The 27,573-nt window shown below is 46.2% G+C and overlaps 1 protein-coding gene across 1 annotated transcript; it reads right to left on the bottom strand.

The window, feature by feature from the left end:
• Positions 1 to 790: 790 nt before the first annotated feature.
• On the bottom strand, positions 791 to 27,187 carry DPP7 (dipeptidyl peptidase 7). Its single transcript, XM_005423770.2, has 13 exons — positions 27,112 to 27,187; positions 26,694 to 26,807; positions 22,483 to 22,622; positions 21,630 to 21,793; positions 16,652 to 16,787; positions 13,253 to 13,334; positions 7,334 to 7,500; positions 6,117 to 6,177; positions 4,192 to 4,310; positions 3,952 to 4,108; positions 3,573 to 3,637; positions 2,678 to 2,748; positions 791 to 1,604 (listed from the first exon to the last, which is right to left on the bottom strand). Exons 1-13 carry the CDS (start codon positions 27,185 to 27,187, stop codon positions 1,463 to 1,465), a joined length of 1,494 nt encoding a protein of 497 aa, XP_005423827.1. The 3' UTR covers positions 791 to 1,462.
• Positions 27,188 to 27,573: the final 386 nt, after the last annotated feature.

Here is a 27,573-nt window from a genome sequence, read left to right as displayed (position 1 = left end):
CTAATGTGTTAATCCTGAATAAGGGCTGGGATATAGCAAATCTGAATTCAGAAAAGTTGCAGGCTCTGAGCCCAAGAGAGGATGACCACTTTAGTAAGGCATACTTTATATAGCAGCAACAAAGCCAAAGCCTGACTTGAGCAGGAGCAAAAAGAACAGGGGTAGCTCTAAGCAGGACCCATGGAGGTTTTCATCAGCATGAACAGAGAGGATTCAGGTCGAGCTGAGGATGTAGTGCCACTGGTAGTCTTAGAGTGACTTTTGTAGGGACTGCATTTTGACTAATCCAGTCTTCCAAGTTGTCCTTCATTTACACGTATCTGAGAAAGCTGATCAGCAGATCCATCTGTTCCTGCTCTCCTCAGCATCCCTGGCTGGAAGGACCAGAAGCTTTGGTCTTTTGTTAAGAACAGGGCATAGGTGGTTGAAACAGATCTCAGCACCCAAATATTGTGAAACACCAGCAATGGCTCTGGGAACCAGTCCTGCTGTGACCAGGGAGGGCCCAGCAGTGCAGAAAATGACACCAAGCACTACTGTGACTGTGCTGCACAAACAGTGAAAACCTCTGGGAACTCAGGAAACCTCTCCACTAACTCATAAAATCACTGTAAAGTAAAACCAACTGAGGCAGCCAGTTACCAGGAATTAGTATTTTGGCAGTTGTGCTAGTAATTATTGGTGCTTTAGTCTGCCTAGTAGCACCTGTTCGTGGGCAAAGATTCACCTGGGGGGGAAGGTGAGAAGGAACCTTTTTTATCTTCTTTGGTTATACTACCAAGCCATGAAATTATATCACACCCTTTAATAAACTTCTATATTACAGACTTTAATATACTTGTAATTGATTAAAAAAAGCTCTGAAGATGTCTCAGTGGAAGTGTACTCTACTGGTCACCAATACACAGCCCTTGAGTGACAACAGTGTAAATCTTCATCTCAACAACTGGAATCTCTTTGACAAGCTAAAACTAAAACAGCCTCACTCCACAGCTCTGGCTAAGACTGATAGTCTGATTTAGATAACTGGTCACTAGTGGAGCTCACCGTGACCCTGTGTCAGTCATAATTATACCTCTGCTTTTCTACTAACCCTCTAGTATTTCCTTTTTTCAAAAAATAGTTTATTTTCAACCTTAAGGTGCTTCATACAACCATCCTGTTCAGGGCTGTGATGGTTCTTCGACCTTCCAGGCATGCTTTTTGCTGCCCTTTGTAACAGCACTCATTCTGAGCAGGCAAGTATGGAGACCAGAAAATGTGGTTTTGGCTTCTGTCAGTGATTTGGCCTTTTGTATTTCTTTTCATGCTCAATGAGGTGTAAGTGGAACACTTTGGAAAAGGGAGTTCCCACCATCATGGCAGAGGAGAGAATAGTGTCCCAGCCAGTGCAGTAGAACCAGTGCAGCAGGCTGCTGTGTCCTGTGGTAGCTGCACACATGGGCTGCAGGGATGGAAGGGCTCAGGGCTGGCTGCCTGCTGCAGCTCCTGCGTGCTGCTCCTGCAGCTGCTCCATGCCTGCAGATTTCACCCAGCTGCTGATGATCCTGGCTTCAAGCTTGCGCACCTCTGTGACAGATGGGGGGTCAGCTGGGTTGTGTCCCCTAAAAAGCAGAGGAAAGTAGAGCAGTGTCAGTTACTGGACAGTTGGTACTTGCCTCCTGTACAGGCAGAGTCTGCGATTTTAAGAACAGAGATTGACTGGTTTGTGCTTCACATGTGTGCCCTGGAAACCAGGGTGCAGTGTCTGATCTCCAGTACAGTTGGGCAGCGGGCCCAAGCTTGCCCTTGCTGGCTGCTGGTCCCTCTGCTCCAGGCCTAAAGGCAGATAGCCTACGCCAGATGGCACTGGACTACTTCATGTGACTGATTGCTGCAGGCTGTCTCACACTTGTGCCAACCCCTGCGCAAGAACATGATCTAATGACAGTAGGTGAGCTGAGTGCCAAGTTCTGCACAGCTCAGCATCCCTGGAGGCTGAAAGAGCCCTGTTCTGGGGAAGATCACTCTTCTACATTGGGCTGCAATAGCCTTGTACCCATCCTCTTTAGGTACTTGCCCTGTGCTAGGTGCTGGTGAGGCCACACTTCAAATCCTGAGGTCAGTTTTAGGTCCCCCTTGACAAATAAAACATGGAAGGGATAGAGCATGTCTAGGGAAGGGAATGGAGCTGGAGAAAGGTCTGGAGCACTGGGAATGGCTGAGGGAGCTGGGGGTCTCAGCCTGGAGAAAAGGAGGCTCAGGGGCGACCATCTCGCTCTTTACCACTCCCTGACAGGAGATTGTAGCCCAGTGGGGGTCAGGCTCTGCTCTCAGGTAACAAGGGACAGGACAAGAGGAAACAGCCTCAAGTTGAACCAGGAGATCTTAAGATTGGAGAACAGGGAAATTTTCTTCTTGGAAGGGTTTGCAAAGTAATGGAACAGACTGCCCAGGGAAGTGTTGAATTCACCATCCCTGGAAGCATTCAAAAACTTGAAGATGAGACACTCGAGGACATAGTTTAGTGGTGAACATGGTGGTAATGTTGGGTTCATCTTAGAGATCTTTTCCAACCTCAACAACTCTATGATTCTGTGATTCTAAAATATCTCGTGGTTGTTTGGGCTGTGGCTTGCTGAGATCAGATACCCAGGGAATCAGGATTTTGCTAGGCAAAGGAAAGTTTGGTACTTACCGGAGATCAAGGTGATGGGCACCTCCTTTAATGGTAAGTGCAATCAGTGAAGGGCTGAGACTGCTGTTTATCTGGGAGGAGAAGGAGCAAAGATCAGTTCTCACCAAGTTACTGGGAAGAACTGGACATGAGTTCTGAAAACTAGAACATGATCTGGGCAAGACTGAGGAAAAGCATGGGAAGACATCCTTGGTACAGCTGGTATCCACAGCTAACAGTCTGAATGAAGCAGATCACCTGTCCCAAATGAAGGGAATGTTTTCCACAAGTGGGAACTTTCAGCTGATTCCAGTACAGGTACTGTATTGTACAGTACAGGAAGTTAGGTCTCCTTTGGACCCATGCACCCTAAGCAGCCTGTTCCTCGTGGGATTCCAAGCCAGCCTAAAACACTGAGCTTCTGTATTCAATCAGGAGCTCAACTAACACAAAATCCAGTCCTGGGTTTTTAAATTTTAGACTGGACACTGACAGCACTCTGAGGTTTTGTTGAATCTAAGACAAAACATCTAGTTTGTGTCGCTGCTCATAGCATCCACCTGGTCTCACCAAGTGTGCTAAGACTAGAGAGAGCCAGGAGCACGTGGCCGGCATCACTGAAACTGCGTGTGAACACAGAAACACATCAGGTTGTGGTTTAGACCCTGGGTGTGGGGTAAGGAAGGTCCTGCCGTGTCTGCACCAGTGAAGCCACATTTGTTCCATCAGTATTCCTGGCTGATGGACACTACTCAGTGTAGTGTCCCGAAAGCCCTCAGTGGTTCATCATGAAACAGGTGCTCACAGAAACTCATGTTAAAACTGAATTGCCAGTGCTGCTCTGAAAGGGAGGGAGAGCAGTATGTCACCTGCAAAGGCTGCTCTGTGCTCAGGGTACAGGAATGCACATGCTTACCCCACCTCCAGCCCATGGGTCCAAGTCTCCGTTTGAAAAAATGATGTTGCTTGCACTTTTCAGGTCTGAAATTCAGAGAATTCATAATTGAGAGGTCTCCTTCCTGCCCAGTTATCCAAATGTGTTTGGCTACGGCAGCAAACATGCCAATAACAGAAAACATCAAATAATTGAACAAATTACTCGTAGTTTTTATGTTATCCTCTTCTCTACCAAAGAGATACAGAAAGGTCTGTTTGGCTCAAGTCAGCACAAGGCTGTGACTTTCTGCCAGGACTCATTAGTGTGCTGTGCCTGTCTTCATGGGGTTTAGCTGGACAGAGGGAAACGGAGACAGCTACAGGGTAACACAAAGGGACAAGCAATCAGCACAACTCACCTTCCCCCCAAAAGTTTGTCCGCAGCCAGTGTGCTCGCGGCCTCACACGCCACTTGTTCCAACAGTACTGCTCACGCATGGCTTCTGTGAAGGGCATCTCAGGGAACATGTCTGTCACGTTGTTACTGTTAAATGTTAAGTTGATCTCGGTGCAAGCCTAAGAGAAGCACAAGAGCTGCCATGGGGCAGGGGCATAGACAGGACAGCAGCTGAAACCTGCTGAGGTCTCTAACCTCTTACCTGGTAGTCCCAAGCCTCTGCATCTGAACCGATGCCACAGCCCGTGGGGTCAGCACAGGACTGGTACAGCTGGTATATGTTATAACACTGTGCCAAACCAGAGGAGTTGTAGAACACCCCTGCCAGGTGGGAACACAGCACAAAACCAGTCAGTAACTGCTGTCTCACCCATCATCTCCCACATCAAACTACATGGCCAAAACCAAGCCAATGGTTGCATGAGTGTGCAAGGATGGGACAGAACTCACAGAGCCTGGAACTGTGCAAGGTTAAAATCCAGCTTCATGGCAGAGCTTTTACATAGGGCTGACAAATTCCTTCAGACAACACAAACTTGGTTACTGTCCCCAGTTCAATGCAATATTGTCCTGTTTAGACAATTTCCTTTGTAATGGGTTAAAAGCCTGGATAGCAGGCAGGGCTTCAGCTATGCTCAGTAGTGCAGGTCCCTGTGGCATCTTGCTCAGCTTACTCCTCTGATTTTCCAAGAAGAAAACACCTTCCAAGCCATGCCATTGTGGTATTTTATTCAATTTCTTTTGAAGCTCTGATTGCTACATGTGGATCAAAACTCTGGCAACCTGAGCCCTGTGATTTTCAAAGACATGTTGGGACACTAGTCTCCTTTATCATGAACCAAGCAAACCTGATGTGACAGCAATACCACTTGAGACATGATATGATAGATAAGTGCTAGTCTGGTTCTCTGCAGGTAGAGGAATGGATTCACATTAAGGAGATGGAATATTATTGCCCTGGAAGCAATCAGTATTTCCATTCACATTGTCCCCATTCACCTGTTGCCAGTTCAGCATCACAGCCCATGGCACTACACTCTACCTGGCAGGAGGTGGGCTGGTGAAGCACATGTAGAAAAAAGTGTTTTCCTGTATGACACAGAGGGTCAAGTATGGAGGAAAGCCAGTCCCCTGCCTAAAGTTCTGGCGGATCATTCCTCTTGTATGATTAAACTCCACCAAGTGAATGCAGCTGGGGAGACAGGGAGAGGCATGAGGTGCACCCCTAGAACTGGGAGGAAGAAATCCACCCTTGGCTTATTCAGCTCAAAGAAACAAGACTCCCACTCTTCCTCACAGAAGAAGTAGCATGTGAATACATTCAGTAGATCTCACAGTGTTTGTCAAGATATTAGTGTGTTAAGAAAGCTTCTAGCTGCCAGCCAAATATCTTTAGCAGCGATTAAGGATTGGTATATTTCTGACTTGGAGCACGTACATCACTTGGAAAAAAAAAATTGGCTCCCAGGCATACTAAATTGCATTAAATTTGTTAGAATTCCTTAATTTTTTTTTTGGTGCCACTCAGAACCTGTTTTTCTGAGTAATGACCAAGGTAGAACTCATTTTTAATAAGCAACTTGAGAGATTTTATGAGGAACTCTTCAAAAGTTCTTTGAATTCTATCTCTGTTAATAATTTCCTTACAAACACTGCTGGCTGACAAAATAAGTGCTCACACAGATAAATGTATATGTGTGTACACAAGATGTATTTAAGATTGCCTTGCCCCTGGATTAAGACCACAGGACTTGTTCTCAACAAGGAGACCAGAAAACTTCCTTCAGTGAATGTGCACTGAGCCCATGACTGCTGGAGCCAGAGTATGGGTAAATCTCTAGAAAAGAACTAAGTATCTCAGAAGTCCACATCTCATGGACAGACAACAGGCTACGGGGCTTCAATGCCTGAGAAACATGACAAGAATAAGTTGGGAAAGGTGAGAGAATGAGGCTATGGGCCACTGTGAGACGTCCCAACAGACAAAATCAACAGGAGGCAAAATGTCCCAGAGAGCGATCAGAGTCATACTAGCTCCCCTGACACAGCAATGTGACAGGTCTACTGACAGGTGCTTCTAGAACACGTGGTAGTACATAAAAGATCAAACTGATAATATTAACTCACCAACAAGAGCAGACAAGCCTTCAATTGGGTCTTTATGGGCAATAATTTGTTCACAGCCAACCTGGGTAAGACACATTACAGGCAAATGGCAGACAGAACAGTTACCAGTTGCTTTATGGAAGGGCTAAGCTGGAAGATTAATTAAAATTATTATTTACATATGTTATGGTTCAGTAGTTTTCCAAAGGCCTAATGCAAGAGGTCTGGACGTTTTTAGCTTCTTCCCCTGTAGCAACAAAATACATAGAAGCAAGGAGACAGGAAAAAGGCAGACACTTCCTTCACCAAGTTAGGGAGCTATGGAGGAGCCACAGTGATACACAACAGTTCCTCCTACAATCAGAATATTTTAATGCCCTTTTCCGGGATTGGGGGGAATGTGCAGACTAATTATTTCCATTTTAGAGGTCATTAAACAGACCCTAGGAGGAAACTGGATGCCTGGTGGAGCCAGAGGCAGCACATCCAGAGTTCCAGTGCAGCAGAGCCTGTGAAACCTCTTGCACAATGTGCTCCAGGTAGGACAAGAACCCTAAATGCCACAAAGCCAGAGGCAAAGAAGTCCCATGGGCTTGACAACACACCAGAAGACACCAAGAATTGCAACAGCCTCTGGTGATCTGGGATCAAAGCTGGTACCTTTCAAAAGCAGTTGGTGTCTTAGAGGTCTTTGTAAACCCCTGAGAACTTGGCCCTTTTCCTACACTTTGCCATCTGTGATTCTCTTGAAAGTTCACCCGTTTCCCAGCCCCCATAGCAGCAGGTATTTTTCTGCATTATACCTGAGATATGTCAGCTTCCTGAGCAATACTTTCAAAAGAGCCTGATTTTCACATCTTCAACCTTACCCACCAAGAAAAATACATCTCTGAAAGCATGTTGAGATGGGCTACAACAGAACTACTTTTTTTCTTTTTTTTAAAGCTACGAGTTTTTAGTACTTAAAAGCTGAAGTCAACAAGCTTGCACAGGTGTTTGTGTCCAAGGTAAAGGCAGAGCAGAATAGGAGTGACTCCAGCAAACCTCTCAGCAGTCACCATCACAGAGAAGTTTCAATTGTGTAGATTTAGTGTCAGACTGGAAGGGCTGCAACATCCACCACTACTGGTCACCCTGTCACCCTGTGACCAACACCCTGTCACCCTGTGACCAACACCAATGGTGTCTGCCTGACAGTGTCCTAAGCTCCAGTCACCCACTCACACCAGTGTCCTCACCTTCACTGGATTGGCAGGGAGGTCACCCGTGAAGTTGGTTTTGTATGGATAGTCCATCATGGCCATCATGGTGAAGGCATTTCTAGCAAAACCAAACAGCTGGTAAACATCCTCCTTGTTAGAGATCTTATTGCATGTGGCCATTTTGCTGCTGATCTCATCATAGGCTGCAAAAGAAAGGAAAATAAAAGACGCAAACTTCAACAGAGGAAAGTAATACCAAGCTTCAGCATCTCGTTTCACTCAGGAGTAAGATGCTGTAATATAAGATGAGGTTTTTAGTGGAAAGGACACATTGCATCTAAATTTACACACATTAACAGAACATTCAGGCATAGCTTCCCTGAGCAGTGTCACAACCTTGTGTGGCCCAGAGCCCAAGCTCTGCCCCTCATGGAGCTCCCTGGGGAGCCTGGAGGAATCAGCACCTGCCAGGACAGAACTGGTCCCAGCTGAAACAGTAAGCAGAACAGCTTGGTACAGCCTGTCCTCTCCCGTGCCCTGATGGCTGCTCCTGCTCATGCCTGCAGGCCCTTTCCCTGGCCGGGCTGCTGTGTCCCACAAGGCAGGCTCCCCAGGCAAGCTCTCATGCAGGAGAGCAAGGTACAACATTTAGGACCCAATGAAATTCAAAAACTAGAAAAACTGGCAGAGGGAAGAAAAAAAACAACTAAAATTTTTTTTTAAAAAAAGAAAAAACCCAATCCCAAAAAAACAAACACCACCACCACCCCCAGGGAAAAAAAAAAACCTAAGAAAATAAAGTGCAGCTTCCTGGGAGGAGAGTGCATCTGCAGTAAGAACTACCAGATGAGAACAGTCCTCACAAAGGATTCTCAAGATTCTCAAGATCTCAAGACATGCCTTCAAACATCAGTGGGATGCAGAGGTCAGCTGGAGTCAGACATACATCTTTAAAGACATTCCTTCAAGATGTACCCATACACCTTTGCTTTTCTGCTGCAGAAAGCTGCTCCCTTCATTTTCATCCTCTACATTTTGGAGTCACAGATCCTGTCCCCATCCTGTTCTACAGCTGACCACTACAGCATGGCTGCTTTTGCTTGGAAACCCATGGCCTGGGACCTGACTCTGGATACACACTTGAGGGCTGAAGCCTTAAATATGACCACCTTACACCCAGCTGCAGGAAGCATTGCCCCAGGCAGAGCTCGAAGAGCTTGACTGGTTAACAGTAACATTCTTCTTGCTGTTACCCAAAGCTAAAATGGCATTTTGATCCCCTGGGCTACTCTGGCAGTCCCAGGACCAGCAGCAGCTGGGAGGGACACAGCTCCTGACACACAGCATGACAGACCAAGGCTCAAGACAGACCCAGAAGCCACTACATCTGTCCCAACACCACATACAGCTTCCAGGAGATGCTGCATCAGCCCATTGCATCTGGGAGCCATTGCAGAGGTCTTCACCAGGTCTTCTATCCTAACTGTCCAAGAATAGAGATGGAAGGGACTTAGATGATTGCTTCAGGACCTAGACTGCCCTCCACTTATTTCTCAGATCTGTCCAGTGAGCTGAGCCAGGCAGCTCTCATACCCACCAGAACAGCTCTTCATGGTGTGGATATTAAGGACAAGTATCTGGTGAAACATATGGCTTTACTAACTGTAAATACTATGCAAGCGGTTTTTACCTGCAAGTGGTTTTGCACTTTGGTGCAAAAGAATGGTTTCATTAACACTGTGCAAAGCTCCACAGAGCTACTTATGTGTGGTGTTACATTTTATTTAAATGGTATGCTCTGTCTCACCCTTCAAAAATGTACCGTTTATTCCAAGCCTGTCATCCTCCCCTGAAGTATCATGTATCTGTAGTCCCATTGGCCAAAGTCTTATTCCATGCCCACATTGAATCTCCCTGTTAAGCTATGCGAGGGAGGGAGACCAGGCTCTCTTTTGGCTCTTTTCTCCCCAGGCTCTCCCTCTCTCCCCCTTTCCCCCTTCTCCTTCAGAAACCATGCTGCTCCGGGGGTGGGACCCCCAATAAAACCTCATCAAATTAGCACCCTCAGAAGCTGCGTGGAGTCTGCTTGCCTGCCTGCTGTTACCAGTGAACATACGGCTCAGGGGTCCCCAGGGGACTTCCCAGGGACCACAAACGAATGGCAACAGTGGCACCCAACGTGAGGCTCGAGCACCAACAACCCTAAGATGAAAATGGACCTCCACCACCCCACGGGCACAGCGCGGAACCCCGCAGAACACCACTTCAGCTCCACCTCTGGCACTGTGGGGTGGCTACGCCGGGCTGCAGTCGTGGCCCCGCCACCACCACGCACAGGCGCCGTGAGACACCATGCCACCATCCCAGCACCATCAGCCAGCACGGCCCTGGCCCGTGGAGTGCACCCTGCCTGCCACTTGGTCGCTGTGGCAGCAGGGCCGAGCCTGCCGCCCCCTGCCTGGAGCGGACGGGCCGTGCAGACTGCCAAGCCTGAGCCCTGGACCACAGCAGCGGTGAAAGAAGGCACCAAAGCCCACCAGTTTCTGCAGGGGAGCCACCAGATGAGGAAGCAGATTTCAGCTTTGCCTGAGCCCCATATTCCCCAAAACTGCTTTCGTCAGTTCTGTGACCTCCTTCCTCAGTCTTACTCTCTCCCCTCGTCACTGTTCCTTCTTCCTAATTCCATCCCTAACCCACCTTCCCCTAAACAAATTCCTGGGAATCCACTCTGTCCTGCTAAGCCCGGCACAGCAACCACATGGCTAAGCCTCAACATGGCTACCACCATGTGTGCTGTGGCTGAATGGCCTAGAGATCCAACATAGCCATGACCATGTATCAGCCAAGATTGCTCCAGCCACATGGCACGGCACCATCTTCTACTTCTCCTCCCTAAAATCCCTTTCTTCCTGCTTTTTCTCCCCCATACTCTGCCCCTTCCCTGTCTCTCATGAACCAACCCCCCCTCCCCAACTCCTAGTTCCTACCTTCCGCCTTCCAAATCCCACAGGGTAGGAGCTGGAAGGAGAAGAAGCTAAGAAACCAAAACCCAAAGCTTAAGTAATTTTGTAATACCAGTTTTAACAGCCTTGTATGTTTAATTGAATTGAAAATTCTACTTTATGATCTCCTTCCCCTATTACTCCAAGAGCAGGATAATATTCTTCTCTGCAATCCATACCCCTTTTTTCCTTATTTTGGGTAGTTCACTGGGAGCAAACCGCTCGAAGGCGCAGGGTACCCTGAAAGGATTTTTCTTTTGCAGAGTCCCTGGCTCCCCAAAACCTCCCCAATTCCCAATCCCTATCCACTTGAGCTGAAAAGAGCTCGTCAGCTAGAACTTTTATCCTAAAACCCTCTAACCTTTTTATCATTCTTATCCAATACCTGTCTTCTCTCCATTTCCCTCCTGTCCCCATGAAGTAGTTTTTACAATTATGCTTTTCTAGTTTAAATGTGTGTTCATATTGCAGATTGTCCTGTTTTCAGTTTTAGAAAGCAGAGGCCTGTCAGGTCACAAAGGTAGATCCAATGAGAAGCAGTTTTCGATTGTCTCTTTAACAGTGAGTGTTCAGATAGTATTAGACTGCCGAATCAAAATTGCTGTTGGGTTTATGCTGTCCTCAGTAGGTTCTGAGGGTGACTGACAACCTAAAATGGTGTCTGGGAAAGTATTTTGATGGTTTTTGTGGTGAATGCTCCCTGAGCATAGGTAGTAGCTGAAGCCAAATTTCCTTTTTTTCTTTTTGTTTTTCTTTTAAAGACCTAAAACCAAGGGGTCTTCTGGGTTAAACCAGTTGGAAAGTGAAAGAATCAGTAAAGCTCAGATCAAAGGGTGAGAATCTGAGGCTGCAAACCTGCCTGGAGTCCAGGGGGCTCCAGGTGATTCCCTGTCCCTGAGACAGGCAGCAGAAGTTGGCGCCTCAGCCTAAAAGGGGTGGCTGTGGTGGTCTGAAAAGCCAATTGGAAAAAGTGATACCATTAGGCCAGTCACGCTGAAAAGGCCAATCCCAAAACTTTCATATAAGCTTAGTGCCAAAGGCTGAAGCCCTTTAAGAACTCACCCATGCTTTAAATTCGTTTAAAATCTGCAATATGGACCCACATAACCTGTTTATTACAATAAATGCTCATTTTATCTTTGTGCTGTGTTAAAGTAACTGTACCTTGCCTTTTACCAATCCCCTAACTATTCCAGAAAAATAAAAAAGGTTACTCCCCACCAAACTATTATTTAGCACCCTTTCAGAACTGAACAATACTTACCACCAAAGGCAAACATCAAGTCATATGGACTGTTTAAAACATAATCCTCACTGCAATTTATTTATTTCTATGCTGCAAAACAGTGTAATTACTGCTTCATTTCTAAATTGTTAATTGTCATTTTTCTCTTCATCTTTTCTTTCTAACAAAAAGAAGGGTGAACTGTGGTGTTACATTTTATTTAAATGGTATGCTCTGTCTCACCCCTCAAAAATGTACCGTTTATTCCAAGCCTGTGATCCTCCTCTGAGTATAATGTATCTGTAATCCCATTGGCCAAAGTCTTATTCCACACCCACCTTGAATCTCCCTGTTAAGCTGTACAAGGGAGACCAGGCTCTCTTTTGGCTCTTTTCTCCCTAGTTTTGTGGTTTTTTTTTTTTTTTTTTTCTTCAAATGCTTCAGCTTCCCTTTATTGATGGACAGTTGTGCTCTCCCACCCCGGGCCCATCAGAGTGCTGGGTGAGGGGGGGCTCTGGGGTGGTGGGGGGACACGAGTAACATAGGAGACAACACTGCAAGGGGAGCATGGGAAGCTCTGTGCATGGAGCCAACACCTTTCCCCTGCCCCCACTCCCGAAACAGCCAGCTGAGAAAGGCTGGATCTGCCTTGGATGGGGTCTGGACAGGCGTGTAGCTATTACAGAAGGGGGGAGTAGCAGCTTGCCTTGAGCAAGGAGGAATCCAGCAGAAGCACTGACCTCACATTGCCTCTCCCCTTCCCAAAAACCCCACACCAGGACCAGGGAAAGGGACATTTCACACTCTGAGGACAGTCTTTAGGAAAGAGGAGTCCCAACAGCACGCAAGAACCTCCTATGCTGACTCCCACACACATCAAGGCAGGACTTTAACTACAGGGAGAGATTTTTAAAAAACTAAACATTTCAAGTATATTTATTTTAGTGATTTAAGGTCTCTTGCCCCTGCTGCTGCTGCACTGGGTGGTGTTTAGCAACCTACATCCACTCTAGGGACAAGGACAACAGCACAAGTGATGGCTGGTCTACTGCAAGGAGAGACAGGGCAGTGGGGTGGTGGGAGGGGAGGGAGGCAGGGGAAGAAGAACCATGGGTGCTCAGGGTACGGGCACCACACGCATAGGGAAGGGAAGGTTCCAGGAAGGGAAGGTTTGGGAAGGTTCTGGGAAGGGAAAGGAAGGTTCTGGGAAGGGAAAGGAAGGTTCTGGGAAGGTTCTGGGAAGGGAAGGTTCTGGGAAGGGAAGGTTAGGTTCTGGGAAGGGAAGGGAAGGTGCTGGGAAGGGAAGGGCCTAGGGAGAAAAAGGCCAAAAGAGAGCCTGGTCTCCCTTGCACAGCTTAACAGGGAGATTCAAGGTGAGCGTGGAATAAGACTTTGGCCAATGGGATTACAGATTCATGATACTTCAGGGGAGGATCACAGGCTTGGAATAAACGGTACATTTTTGAGGGGTGAGACAGAGATAAATATTTATTTTAAATAAAATGTAACACCACACTTATGTTTCAGTATTGGTTACCAATTTTAATGCTAACTGAAACTGTTAATAAAAGAAAAATATAAATTGTACAAGCAGAAAGAGGAAGCTGTATGGGCATCTGCACTGACTCATCTGAACAACTAGCTGAGGTAAAGCAGTATCAGCATTTTCCCCCCATGTCTGGGAATGCTGGCTGCCCTTGGGAGCCATCTGCAGGGCTCCCTTCTTACCTCCACTCAGGCACAGGTCCTTGATCTGCTGGAAGGCTTTACGGACAGCTGTGACACAGCCTAGGCTGGACTTCTGAAAATCCTGAAGGGACAGAAAAGATATGAGATGACAGTTTCCCACAGGAGATACTTAAGAGGCTGCAACACAAAGAACTGCCAGAAAGATCAGAAAATGACAGGGGTTATTGGCCCGCTGCTCAGCACCTCATTTGCATTTCCATAAGCAGTGACACCAGTGCTTCTGCCTTTTCTTTCAGAGAGCCAGCATGTCTCTGCAGAAGCCACACTGGACAGCTCAGGCCAAGCAGCAGCTGTGTCACCAGGTCTGGCTGGGATGACCTGTCAGAACACTCTGCCCTTCATGGAGCATCAGGCTGAACATGAAGCAGCAAGAGAATATGCGGCATGCCTCAGAGAGAGAGGCAGGCTGCAAGAGTCATAAGGGTTTTGTTGGTTTTAAACACAGAGCAGAGTCCTTGAAACCGCACTTTGCCTGTGAGAAGGAGCCATAGGAGAAGTCAGTTATGCATTGGAAGTACAAGACCAAGATCTGCTTTTCTTCTTAAGCCTGCTAGTGGCCTGCCAAATGACCATGTCCTTTTTCTTAAGAAAACCATTACTGATCCTGAAAAAGCACTTCAAGTTAGGTTTGAAGAGCTGTGACTGGTTATGGTGGATGAAGTTGTTTCTGTGATTGAAGGCGCAAAGAACTCAAGCTCTTTCTCCTCTCTCAAGCTGTAAGGCAGATTAGGTCTGCTGGCAACCAGTGTTTTGTAACGAGAAGAATTATTAGGGCTCTTCTGAGGTCTCTTTACCCTGCTAGAGCAAGGTAAGTAACCACAATTCACTAGCTAGGCATTTTTCTTATAAAGACCCACCCTCAGTTAAAAAATAGATTTGGCACCTTTCTTTTCTTCCTAATTCTGCCTTTGTTGGATAATTATGTTTAAATAAATAATTTTAGAGTTTTTCACTGTTTACCTGGGCATCCCTTTAGGAGTTCCAAAAATCCTTCTGGATGTGCTTATTGATCTTCACCTGCTAATGGCTCTAACTGGAGTGTGGGAATAGTTTAGCCTGGGACAGAGGAGTAGGTCTGCTCTGGCTGCTGTGATGGCTGAGCTCTCCTCTAGGCACTGCTAGGCTGCTGCCAAGCACTGCCTGGCATGAGGACCCTTACAGACCAGAAACAGCTCAGCTTAGCAGAGGCAGGAGGAATTGCAGTCATTCCATGTGCCTTCATTGGGATTAACAGCTCTCATAGGTGTTCTCAGCAAGAAGAACAATCAGATTTCAGATGCATAAATTGCAAATCAGAGCAACCTCCACACTGAAGATGGAAGGGAGTACTTTGAAACCACATAGTGCTTGCTTAAGAGCTCAGCCCAGAGCTTGACTTACTACTGCAGAGAAAACAGATTTTTAAATTAGTTGGAAAGTTTTTTCACATGAAAAGATTTTAAAATTAGTTGGAAAGATTTTTTCACACCCTAAGTTTGAGGGTATGTAATGACTCCCAGCATATTTACAGCTGAAGCAAGACAAGGATGCTGAAAGGAAATTCCCACTGCAGGGCCTGTTAGCTGACTAAATTGAAAGGAATTAGATGAATGTGTCTTTACAAACAGACTGTTAATCTGCTTGTAGATAGGGCCAGGGACTTATAGATAGTGAAGTAACAGAAGAAACTACCAGTTCTAGAAAATGTTACTAATTGACATGGGCCATTGCTCAGCCAAGGCCATGTTAAATTCCTGAACTTTCATAAAAAGAACAAAGGCTTAATAGAATTATGAACAGTGTTTTGCTATATAAAAGAAAAAAAAAAAGGAAGGGTGCACAGAAAAGGGGGACAGAGTAGGTGATTCAGGAAGTCTGTACCTTCCAAGTACCTCAGCCAATGGGGAAAGGAAGAGGGTGATGCATCCAGGAAATTAGGATAGAAAGGGGATTGCATTCTCAAACCATCTGAAAGACCCCATGGGAAATGCCTCATGGCCTCTCCCTTTATTCGAATAAAATTACAGGACTCCTCTGTCTCCTTTTTGGACATAAACCTCTGGCACTGTGAATTTTTCCACACAAAATGGCATTACATTTTTTGTTTGAAAATGTATAACTCTAAGACAAGATGTCTATTATTCTTTTCTGCACTTAGGAGTTTAAAATGTGTTTATTTTAATAGTCTCTTCTTTATACTTACTGGTAAAGCTATCTGTTTTGTAAGTCTCTGCATAGAAACAAGTTGTTCGTGTATATAAAGAAGAACAAAGAGACCTTAAGTTACATACACAGGTGTGGTCCTTAAAGTGGAGAACAACAGCAAAGTAACACAAGAATGTGTCAACAAAGATTAATCACCTCCAGACCAGAGGGATGGGGAGAAGAATGCTAAGGTGGCCCGAAGGTAACCTAAGACTAAGCCGCAAGGTAAAATTCACCCCTGAGACATCTCACATGCTAATGTCAGACCACCCTGGTATAGTGAACTGACACTGACTGGAGAACATGCAGAAAAGCATGAGTTGACTAGTGAAACAAGTTCTGAGCAACTTGTTTGTTGTAACTTGTACAGAAGCCTTCAAAGGCCCCAAAGAGAGGTGCCAGCTCAATGAACTATAGCCTAGCAATACTTCTGGGCAGAAAAGCATGAAAGGTCTCAGCTCTGTGTGCTCATTGGCTCCTGCACCAGGCACAGACCTCAGTTCCAACTGAGGGACAACAAAGATAGCTCAGACTAGCGATCTGTGTCACCCAGATCTAGAAATTTATATCAAAAAAGAGGCAGAACAGACACCATCACAAGATTTCAGTACAACCAGCTAGTACATTTCTTTCCTTATAAGATAAAGTCAGTCCTAACACCAACTTTTCATGGCCTTAAACTGCAAAAGCCACATTTAAATTTTAGTTTAAGTGATCCCGAGACACCTTGCATATTTTTAGTTATGAAATGAAGATTTCCAAGTTCTTCACTGAAATGCAATCACCTTGGACTAAGGAGATGCTGTGAATCATTGGTACCAATACAGCATTTTGGGAGAGGATTTGAAAAATATATTATCCAAAAGGCGTTCAGCCAGGCACACGGGAAAAATTTCAGACTGTAATACAGTCAAGCCACTAGAAAAGGGAAAGTCAATTCTTAGTGGTACTAAAGGTAATGGCATGGAGTTGTGCTTCTTGGAGCAGCACCTTTGAACTCTGAGCTGCCCAAGCAGAGGCAGCACTCGGCCATGCTGCAGCCACTGCTTTTCCTTTCAGGTTACCATTTAATTGCACTCCCTGCTTAGCAGTGATGCTGTGAGGACAGATATCTATTTAAACACCTAGAAAAGAAAAAAGAAACAGCATTCCTAAAGGAAGAAAATATTGCTCCTGAAAAGAGATGCTACTTACTGCTGTGACATCCCTGAAGAACTGGGTGGGGTCTCCAAGCCCAGCCACAGACAGGAGAGGAGCACTGGCAGCTAATGCTCCAGCCACGACATTTGGGTATTTCATCCTCAGGTAAGCACTCAGCATTCCTCCATAGCTACCAAAGAGAGACAAGAGTTATTTCCTTTAACAGACAACTTGTAGTAACTCAGAAGTTCAGGCCAACATTTACAGGCTCACCTAAACCAAGGTAACAATAAGCTCATGAATATCTGTGATGCCTCATGTTTTCACACATGCTCCGTGATATGCATGATGTTCATGGATACATGTGATGCTTTGTGCCTCATCCTCATGTTGATCCAGTTATGGCCAATGACCAGCACACAGTGCTCTTACTGGCCTTTCCCCAAATGCTCACACCAGCTCTGGCAGGAACACAGCAGCTCAGTTTGCTTCTGTAGACAAACATAAATCCTGCCTCAGTATTTAACTTTGCATCATCCTGAGCATGTCCCAATAGCTTCACAGCAGAGCAAAGCAGGGTTTCAGTGAAGCACTCACTGTTCAGAGAGAGAAGACACACTGTACATTTTGCATACAGAATGACAAGAACTAGTTAGAACTAGTCAGAACTTTGCCAGGGTTTTGGCAAAAGGTGTCCATGAACATGGCAGAACATGCTCGACTCCTGGAAAGTGAAGGCTATTCTCCCTGGGCACCCCAAATAACAGCTGCGTAGTTGATCAGCACAAAAACAGGGAAGGGGAAAAGTTAACAAATGTAACAAGAAAAGTCAAAGCTACCTTGGTAGCTTCAGTGCCAGGGCAAGAATCTACACATGGATCAAAAGCTTCTAGATAGACCCAGGATGACAGAAGTCATTAATTTGCTGATGGTTGCAGAGTTCCTCTGAGTCCACTGGGGGTGGCAAATGACATCCCCAAAACACAGATTAAACCTGGTCTAACTCCAAGTTTAAAAGCACTTAATCTCCCTCTGTACCACCTCAAGTGATTCAGTAAATACCGTTCCCACAACACTCATGTGTAAAGCAATTTGCATTTCTCTAGCCCTGGAGACTGGCATTACCTGAAACCTCCTGCAAGTAATTTCAGTTTATTTGGCACAGTTATAAGCACCAGAAGTGGTCTGTTTTTTCTCTCCCAGGAAATGCTGTGCTTCTCCAGCACTGCCATATTTCAGTGTTCTTCATTTGGGTTTACTGTGTTCAGGGCTGCTGCAGACTGTGCCCTCAATTACACACAGAGAGCTGCAGTCTAACATGCAGCCAGCTAGGAGGTTTTGATGAATCCCTCTCCCATCTTCCTATCCCAGGACAGCTTCTGGGCCTTCCTACTCTAGCTACTGTCCTGATAATCACAGTAAAAACCTCCGTGAGATCAACAGTTCTGTCACCACCCCGCAACGAGCTGAAGGCTTAATGACAACTATCATGCCAAATGCTTTTTAGCTCACTGCAATTGAATTCAAAGCCCTGCACTTCTAGAAGACTTTTGGAGGGAAGCACCCCTCTACTGCAAGAGAGGGGATCCATCAAGAAACAAGGACATCACATCCACCCAGCTGCAGCATAGTGAGCACTCTGGGAAAGGACTGCTGCAAGGAACCAAAGAGCAGCAGAGCAGAATTATGAAAAGACCTACAATGAAAATGGCTGGATGCTGTTAGAGGCTGTGTTTAATAAAAAGCTGTGTGGCCCCTTGAAAGAATATTTTATCAATTATTAGTTTCCTGTGTTTCCAATGTAAAATGTCCTGATCCTGCAGGAGGAATTTCTCATTTTCATAGTTATAGAATATGCTGAGCTGAAAGAGACCCATCATGATCACTAAGCCTAACTCCTGGCCCTATGCAGGACACTCCAAGTATCCCACCCTGTGCCTGGGAGTGTTGTTCACATTCTTCTCGAACTCCAACAGGCTTGGTGTATGACCACTTCCCTGGGGATCCTGTTCCAGTGTTCAAACACTCTCTGGGTGAAAAACATTTTCTTGATATCCAATCTAAACCTCCCTTGACACAGATTCGTGCTGTTTCCTTGAGTCCTGTCACTGGTCATGAGTGAAGAGATCAGTGCTATCCCTCCACAGGATACTGAAGAGGGCAGTGAGGTTTTCCCTCAGTTTCCTCCAGGCTGAACAAACCTAGTGATCTTAGTCACTCCTCTTAAGGCCTCCCCTTCAGACCCTTCCCTATCTTCATGGCCCTCCTTTGGACACTCTCTAATAGCTTAATGTATTTACATATTTACATTGTGGTTACCCTAAACAAGGTGACGCCACCTCAGTGCAGAGCACAGTGGGATAACTGCCACCCTGACTTAGCCAGCAATGATGCCCCCTAGGACACGGTTGGCCCTCCTGGCTGCCAGGGCACTATTGACTCACATCCAATATGCCATCGGACCCCCGAGTCCCTTCCCATAGCTGCTCTCCAGCCTCTCATTCCCCACTCCATACACAAAGCCAGTGTTGCCCCATCCTAGGTGAAAAACCAAGCACTTGCTGGGAAACTTCATACAGTTGGTCCATCTCTCTGACTTACTGAGGTCTCTCTGCAGGGCCTCCCTGCCTTCAAGGGAGTCAATGGCTCTTCCCAGTTTAGTGCTGTTGGCAAACTGACTTAGTATTCCTTCAAGTCCTGCATCCAGGTCCTTAATAAAGATGTAGAAGAGAAGAGGGCTGAGGATGGAACCCTGCAGAATCCCACCAGTGACTGGACACCAGCCTGGTGTTACCCCAGACACTGTAACTCTTTGTGCCAACCAGTGAGCCAGTTGCTCACCCACCATATGCTGGACATTTTGCCCAGAAAAAATCTTTAAAAGAGATAGCATCAAAAGATTTGCTGAAGTCCAAAATAATGACATTTACTGGCTCTCCTAGATAAACCAGGTGGGTTACCCCATCATAGAAAGAAATCAGGTTCAACATGCAGGACTTTCCCCTCCTGAAGCTAGCTGCGACCAATGACTGCATTGCTGTCCAGGTGGTTTTTCAATATCTCCCAGAATAATATTTACCATTATCTTCTCAGATTCTACCAGCACTGAAGTGAAACTGGCAGGCCTGTAGTTTGCAGGGTCCTCCTTCCTGCCCTTCTTGAAAACTGGGACAATGTTTGCCAGCTTCCAGTCAGCTGGAACCTCTCTGGATTCCCAAGCTTGCTCAAAAATCATCAAGACAGGTTTTGCAATGACATCAGCAGGTCTTTGAGGATTCTTGGATGAATCCCAACAGACTTCAGAGATTTGTAGGGATCCAGATGGAGCAGCAGATCCTGCACATGTTCAGGGTCAAGAAGGAGCTGATTATTCTTGCATTCATGGTCCTCCAGCTCAAGACATTGGGGCTCTTTTGGTCTGCCAGCCATGGTGAAGACATAGGCAAAGAATGCAATAAACACCTCTGCCTTGTTTCTGTCCCTGTTTGTGAGGTGACCATCCTCATCCTGGAACAGGCCAATGTTATTTCTACATTGCCTTTCACAATTAGTGTACTTAAAAAACTATTTTTATCGTTCCCCAGTTTTGGCAGTTTCAACTCAAATTAAGCTTTAATCACATGAATTTTCTCCCTATAGGGGGGAGCACTGTTTCTGTATTCTTCTCATGTCACCTGACCTTGCTTCCACTGGGCATACAACCTCCTTTTTCATCTTATTTCCAAGAGAAGATCCCTGTTCAGCCAAGCTGGTCTTCTGCCTCACCTGCCTGACTTTCAACATTTGGGAATTGCTACTCCTTTGCCCTTAACACGTGATATTTAAAAAGTAACCAACACAGATGGACCCCATCACCTACAAAAATTTTCCTAGGGGACTTTACTCAATAATTCCCTGAGCAGCCTGAAGTCTACTGAAGTCTCTCCTCATGGCCAGAGTTGAGGTTTTGCTGGTACTTTTCCTCCTGTCAAAAGAGATTTTAAACTTGATGGCTTTATGGTTGCAGTGGCCAGAACAGCTGTCAACCCCCACTTTCTTCACAAAATCCTCTCTGTTGCCAAGCAGGAGATCAAGAAGGGTATCTTTCCAATTCTGCTCCTTTAAGAACTGTGCCATAAAGTTGTCATCTGGGTTTTTCAGGGCATCTCCCGGCCTAGGGTGTACTGTGTGATTCTCCCAACTGATTTCTGGCAAGCTGAAGCCCCCCTAAGGACAAGGGAAGTTGACTTGAAAGCATCCTTAGTTTCTTGAAGAATCATTTGCTTGTATCATCATCCTGTCTGGGAGATCCAAAGTAGACTCCCGCAGTGACATCTGCATTATTTATTTGTCCTTTGATTCTTACCCAGGGGCTTTCAACTGTGCCATTGCCAACTATGAGCTCCAGACATTCTATCCCTTCCACTACGTACAATGACATTGCCTCACCTCTTCTGCCCTATCCCTCCTGAAGAGCCTGTAACCATCCAACAGGGCACTCCAGTCACAGGACTTGTCCTACCAGACTTCACTTTTGCTATCGGTGCCAAATTTCTGGGCTTGGGTCTAAGCTTTGAGCTCCTCTTGTTTGTTCCTTATGCTGTACGCATTAGTGTAGAAACATTTCAGGTGAGGTTCATTGTAGCTAACACCTCGTGAAAGCAGATTGAGGGACCCCATTAGTGCTTGTTTTCTCAGGTTTTGGCACACCATCACATTGCTTATGACTGGCAATGCTGCTATTTTCCCTTTACCCTTTCCAAGCTATTTTTTTTCTGCAGCTTTGGATGATTCAGACATCGAAGAAGCTTAGAAACATCCAGTTAGGGGAGCTTCTCCAAAGCAACCACAAATGGAGACTAATTCCTGATGGGAAAGAAGAGTGGGACCTGGTTATGAGCTCATGGGAGCTGAGGCACAGGCACATCTGCTCTCAAAAGGATAGCTTAAAGCTCTGCCTTGAGAAGTTTCTTGAGAGCAAAAGAGATCTACAGCAACATAACTCTGGCTGGAAAAGGATGCAGAGAAGGGAAGGAGTCCACACAATACTTACCTGCCTCCGAAAGCAATGACAGGGCAGTCTGCAGCACCAAACTGCTGCTTAAGCTCAGTAATGAGCACTGCATAGTCAGCAAGGGCTTGTTCCACGGTGAGCAGAGCAGTCTTCTTCAACTGTGTTGACTCAATTCCAAAGGGAAGAGACTTCCCATAGTACCTCTGAAATGAAAGAGATACACTATGGCAACGCTGCTACGGGTCTTCTCTACTTTCACTATAGAGCTGGGCTAAGTGTGCACTAATATGAAGAGATCACAGTATGAGACGTCCTCTAACTTGTCCATAACTGAGGAAGTGCCTTGTCTCCTGCACCATACACAGAAACTTTCAGGACAGATCATGGAGTGGATGGCCAGGACATTACAGCTGCTTCAGTGGGTGCCAAGTGGGTTCTCAGCACGTGTATCTCTCCTGAAATTCCCAGCTACAAAAGGGAACAGGATAATCTCTTCATGCCTAAGATGACAGATAGTAGATTTAGTAGTGTGGAAAAAGTTGGCTTGGGACTTTGCAGGGTAGAGAGATTAAATATTATCCAAACCAAGTATCTCTCTACTCCAACATGGAGTTTAAGGCCTGTAGAAACAACTTACAAACGCAAATCATTCATGGCATAGGCTGTACTGAAACAGCAGTCTGTATCCTGGAGTGCTGGGAGGTATAGTAAAAAATTACTCAAAAGCCACGATTACAAAAAGAAGATCTGCTGTTATGGGGAGAAAGATTATAGCAGGTCTGACTCAGCTCCACAGGAAGAAATGGTACCACTGTTCCAGACCTGCAGAAAGCTGAATTTGGTAACACTGAACAGAAGAGGACTCTAAAGAATGCATTACTAAAATACTCACATGTTCAGCAAAAATGACAAGTGCTTGCTGTTCCTCTGCTAACTCAAATATGAAGTCAGAGTTCTGAGCAAAAGTCCAGATGTCACCTTCATTGCCAGTATAGAAAAAGATGGGTCCAAATCCTTTCTTCCAGAACTTTGCTGAGGCAATTGAAAGAAAGAAATTAAAAATTAAAATAAAAAAACCCAAAACCCACAAAAAACACATAATATCCCCCAAAACACAACAAAGAATATGTGCATGAAATGAGTCAATTTTTGATTTTGGGTAGGAGGTTAACAAGGAAGAACTCCGTGAACAGGCTGATTCCTGAGACCTGATCTGGGACACAAAGTGTTAGGAAGGCCAGGCTCCAGAAATCGCTCATTTGGGTGGGGATAAATAAGAGCTTCCATAAGATCACTACATGGCCTGAAAATTTCACTTCTGCCTGAAAAATACCTAAAATCTCAAGTTCTGCAAGTCGTTTGCAGACAGCTGCCCCCTAAAAGAGCGATTTCCCATTTATATACCCTTTTGAGCCCAACTCACTCCAAAACATTTGCACAGCTAAATTTTCACAGTAAACTGACATTAGGGAATTGCCTACGTCTATCTGATACACCTGCTGTGAGGTATAAAGTTGTAAATTACATATCATAGGATGGTTTGAGCTGGGGAGGACCATCAGAGATCATCCAGTTCAAGCCCCCTGCCACGGGCAAAGACACCTCCAACTAGACCAAGCTGCTCCAAGTCCTGTGCAATCTGGCCTTGAACATTTCCAGGGATGGGGAAGCCACAGCTTCTCTGGGCAGCCTGTGCCAGGGTCTCCCCACTCCCACAGGGAAGAATGTCTTCCTTATATCCAATCCAAATTCACCATCTGTCAACTGCAAACCATTGCTCCTTGTCCTATCACTACTGGCTTTGGCAAAAAGCTACCCCCCCGTTTTTTCACAAATGTTCTGTAAGCACTGGAAGGCCGCAATAAAATTTGCCCAGAGCCTTTTCTTCTCCAAGCTGAACAAACCCACTCTCCCAACCTGTCTCCAGAGCAGAGGGGCTCCAGCTGTCACGAGACAAGGGAAAGCTTCAGACAAGGCCTGCCTTAGCCTCAAATTTTGGCAACATTTTAAATTTAAGGAATCACTCTGGCTCACAGTTCTAATGACAGCAAATTGGATCTACTTATAAAAGTGAATTATTTATTAAACAGACAAGAGATAACAGACAAAAGATCTTAACCAGAACTACTCACTACACAGTATATAAAACTAAAGAACTACTAGTCGATAACAGTAAACCATAGAACAATGCACTGTATCAAGGTATCTGTATTAAAACAGGCAAAAGAAATAGTATTGATTAGAAGTCAAATGTAATTTACCACTGAAATGGTGATAATGTAGAGAAGGGTTCACTCAACCCCTGGGGAGTAACTGCGAAGCAGATGTCCCAGCTCACAGGAGGAACTCCACATATTTCCAGAAAATATATATATTTTAGCAGATTTCTGCTTTGTGAAGCAGAATCTATAGCAGATTTCTGCTTTGTGAAAGTTTCTGGTGACTTTTATAGTTATAAAGTGAACGGCTATCAGTCAGTCAAAATCCAGCTTATGTTGTCAGATCTCATGTCAACAGTAAGGTACCTATTGGCGTTTGGGAAATACCAGACCAGTGTTAACCTATGGGCCCAAAACACTCACACTAACACAGCTTGTCGTGTTTGAATTATCTGACTGGCTAACAAACGACAGATAAGCTCTTGGAAGAGGGTGAGATGCTCTGCTACACAAGCTCTCAGATCATCACTGGGGCTTCCTCTGAACTCACTCCAGCAGCTCTACATCCTTCTTGTGTTGAGGTCCCTGCGCCTGGAGGCAGTTCTACCAGTGGGGTCCCGGTAGAACTGCCTTCCTCTACCTGAGCAGAGGGACAGAATCCCCGCACACACCTGCTGCCCACACTGTGGGGAGGAGCCCAGGATATGCTGATACATGTTATATATGTAACACACATGCATATGTGTGTGTGTATATATATGATGATATATGAAGATAATGTGCTTCATCCTCAGATCACTTTATAACTGAATGCAAATTGAGTCTGGCAGGACAAGCTGAGCTCTGATGCTAACACTGGCTTATCTAACAAACAGTTGCTCTAGTGCTTGCTGACTTTAACAAACATTTGATTTTAGCTTAGTGATAAACTGCGCAGGAATTAGGAGGGATAATAAATAGTTTTCTTCGATGACAAACCTCAGACCATCAGTTAAGTGTTGATTTCAACACATCACCCAAAGAGACCCTGCACAACAGCTGTCCCATGGATGTTGCTGTCACATGAGACTGTTTCCATGAACAGAGAGGCCCAAATTAAATTCTCATTCTCAGCACACAACTGACAAAGCCAGATTTGGCTTGAAATGGGATTTGAAACCTCTCATTAGTGAAACTGCTCCTCTTCATTAACAAAGAGGCCAACTGACTATGATGCATTTGCTTTGGATACTGGGCAGGTAACTGGAGTGCTCTGTGTTCTCTTTCCTCTGGCTCTTCTCCTCATGTGCTTCATGGCTCCTGGAGTAAACAACCATCACAGGAGCCAAAACCAAGCCAGATGGGCTCCTTAGAAAGGTACTTGTTTTTTGATTGAAATCCTGGGGAATTGCTAGCTAAACTCAGGAGTATCATATTCCCTGTTGCAAAATTAGTTTTTGTTTTCTTGATGATAATCTGAAAAGCCTCATATTGCACAAAAAAACAGCACAGGGAAATGGAATCACAGGAATTTTGAGTAAGAAACTCTTTATAAACCAGCAGAACTGGTAATATTTACCAGAACTGGTAATATTTACCAGATAATATTTTACTCCTCACAAATCCTATTCAGCTCTGCCCAGGACTCACAGATAAAACATAATGCTTCAAAAGAAAACAAGTAGAAGTTGCACAATGCTTCAAACCATGTAATTCCAACACTCTGTTCAGAAAGGGCCATCTAATTAGTGAAACTGCAGCCTTGGGTATGCTCTCAAAATTCAGTGGTGTATGCATATCTTTGGGTTGAACTGATGAATGAATTCATGCCTGGTGAAACACACAACTTGGCACAGGTGCTAAACAAGCTGCAGAGCAGCAGGCAAGCTGGAGCATCTGAAGACCCCAATGCAGCTGGGAGGCAGCAGCAGGTGGGTACAAAGCTGCGCAGTGCTCACGTCTGTTGCTATTCCCAAGTCCACCTTTCCTCTCTCCCTGCAATTTGCTCCCCAACTCCTCTGCATAGGCAGGGTTGAAAAACATGTGACACTGGTTATGAAAATTGCTGCATTTTTAGTCATGTGCTGTTTAAAAAGGCCTTTTCTCTTTTACTGTCAGTGACCCAAAAATGAGACACGCTGGCTCCTTGTTGGCAGTGCTCATTGTTTCACATGGATTAAGCTATCTACAGTTGCACAAGTTTAAATAATGCAAACCACTAACCCAAGAGGGCTGGATTAGTGGTTTGCATTTTACTCCTAAAAATGATCAGTACAGAGCGCAACATTTCAGTCACTATTTGTTTTTCCTAACACATTCAGAACACTCGATTACATGCACTTGTAAGAGATGCTGGCGTCAACTGAAGACACACACACAGAGCCAGCTCTGGTGCAAGCTTAACACAGTTCCTGCTTCTAGTCTACTCTTGCTCCAGAGAGATTAGTCCCCACATTCCCCTTTGCACCACACAGCCAGAACAGAAGGCAAGGAGTGAATTCCAGATTGGTTTGTGCTGGAAAGGACCTTAAAGCTCATCCAGTTCCACCCCTCTGCCACGGGCAGGTGCACCTTCCACTATCCCAGGGTGCTCCAAACCCTGTCCAACCTGGCCTTGGACACCTCTAGGGATGGGGTAGCCACAGCTCCTCTACATAACCTGTGCCAGGGCCTCCCCCACCCTCACAGGAAAGAATTCCTTTCTAATATGCAGTCTAAGCCTACTCTCAATTTAAAGCCAGGCCGCCTTGTTCTATAAGTACATGCCTTTGTAAAAAGTGGATTAAAAAGGAAAGGAGGATATAGACAATGCTGGGGAATGCCTGGCTCATACAGGGTTGGCCCGTGGCTAACACTGATTCTTGGCTGCCCAGTGCTCTAGCTCCTGCTTTACATCGGAACAGAGGCAGTTAAAACTTAAACAGAAAGGAATCCAGCCCGAAGCCACAGCACCCACGAGACCTACCCGACACCAGGTACCGCTGCGGGAAGGTCTCGTTGCCGCAGGTCTCGAAGCTGAAGTGATCCCGCACCTGCGGAAAGAGCCGCTCCTCCAGGCCGGGCCACACGACCCGGGCAGCTGGAGGGGGCATCATCAGCACAGGGGAAACCGACAACAGGCGAGGTCACCCGGTACGGCACAACCTAGCCTGGGAACTGGGACCCGGGGAGCTCGGAGCGCCCTCTCGGTGCTCCCCAGGCTGGCTATGGGCTCCGGCCCAGCGAGGCTAGTTCGGAGTCCTGCCCAGGGCCTGGAAAAGCTAGTAGAGGATCCCGTCCATGGGAGGGCCGGGGCTCTGGCCGAGGAAGGAGGAAGTCAGGCAGCGGGGTCCGGCTCGAGGAGCAGGGGTGACAGGCAGAAGGGTCCGGCCCGAAACACCCACCGGGAGCGGTGCGGGCGGACGGCAGCAGCGGGAGCAGCAGCAGTAGCACGGCCGAGGGCAGCAGCGCCGACTCCATAGCAGCCGCTCCGCCTGCCCCGCGCAGCGAGAGCCGCCGCGCAGGCCCCGGTCACGTGACCCGCCGCTTCGGGATCATGCGGTGACTCAGCGTGCCTTCACGTGACCACGCGAGCGCCACGGGCCCGTTATGGCGGCTCGACCCGGCGGCTTCACTATTCAACGGGCTGGGCCGGCCGGGCCGGGCCGTCGCCTCCTTACTCTCCTGGGGCTGGAGGGGGCCGCGCCACTGTGTACTGCAGAGGCTAAAAAGGCAGCAGATATGGGAAGTTAGTTCTGTAACTTGCACCTCTGGTAAAGGTTACCTGGCCACTCCATCCCGTGTACACTCAGGTCAGAACTAGGAGAAGGGGACCTCTCCTCCTCGATCAGGTGTTGGTTGTGGTC

The sequence above is a fragment of the Geospiza fortis genome, unplaced genomic scaffold (assembly GCF_000277835.1).
Source record: "Geospiza fortis unplaced genomic scaffold, GeoFor_1.0 scaffold85, whole genome shotgun sequence".
Taxonomy (NCBI): domain Eukaryota; kingdom Metazoa; phylum Chordata; class Aves; order Passeriformes; family Thraupidae; genus Geospiza; species Geospiza fortis.
The sequence above is the reverse complement of the archived record's forward strand: the minus strand, read 5'-3'. Positions and strand labels throughout refer to the sequence as shown.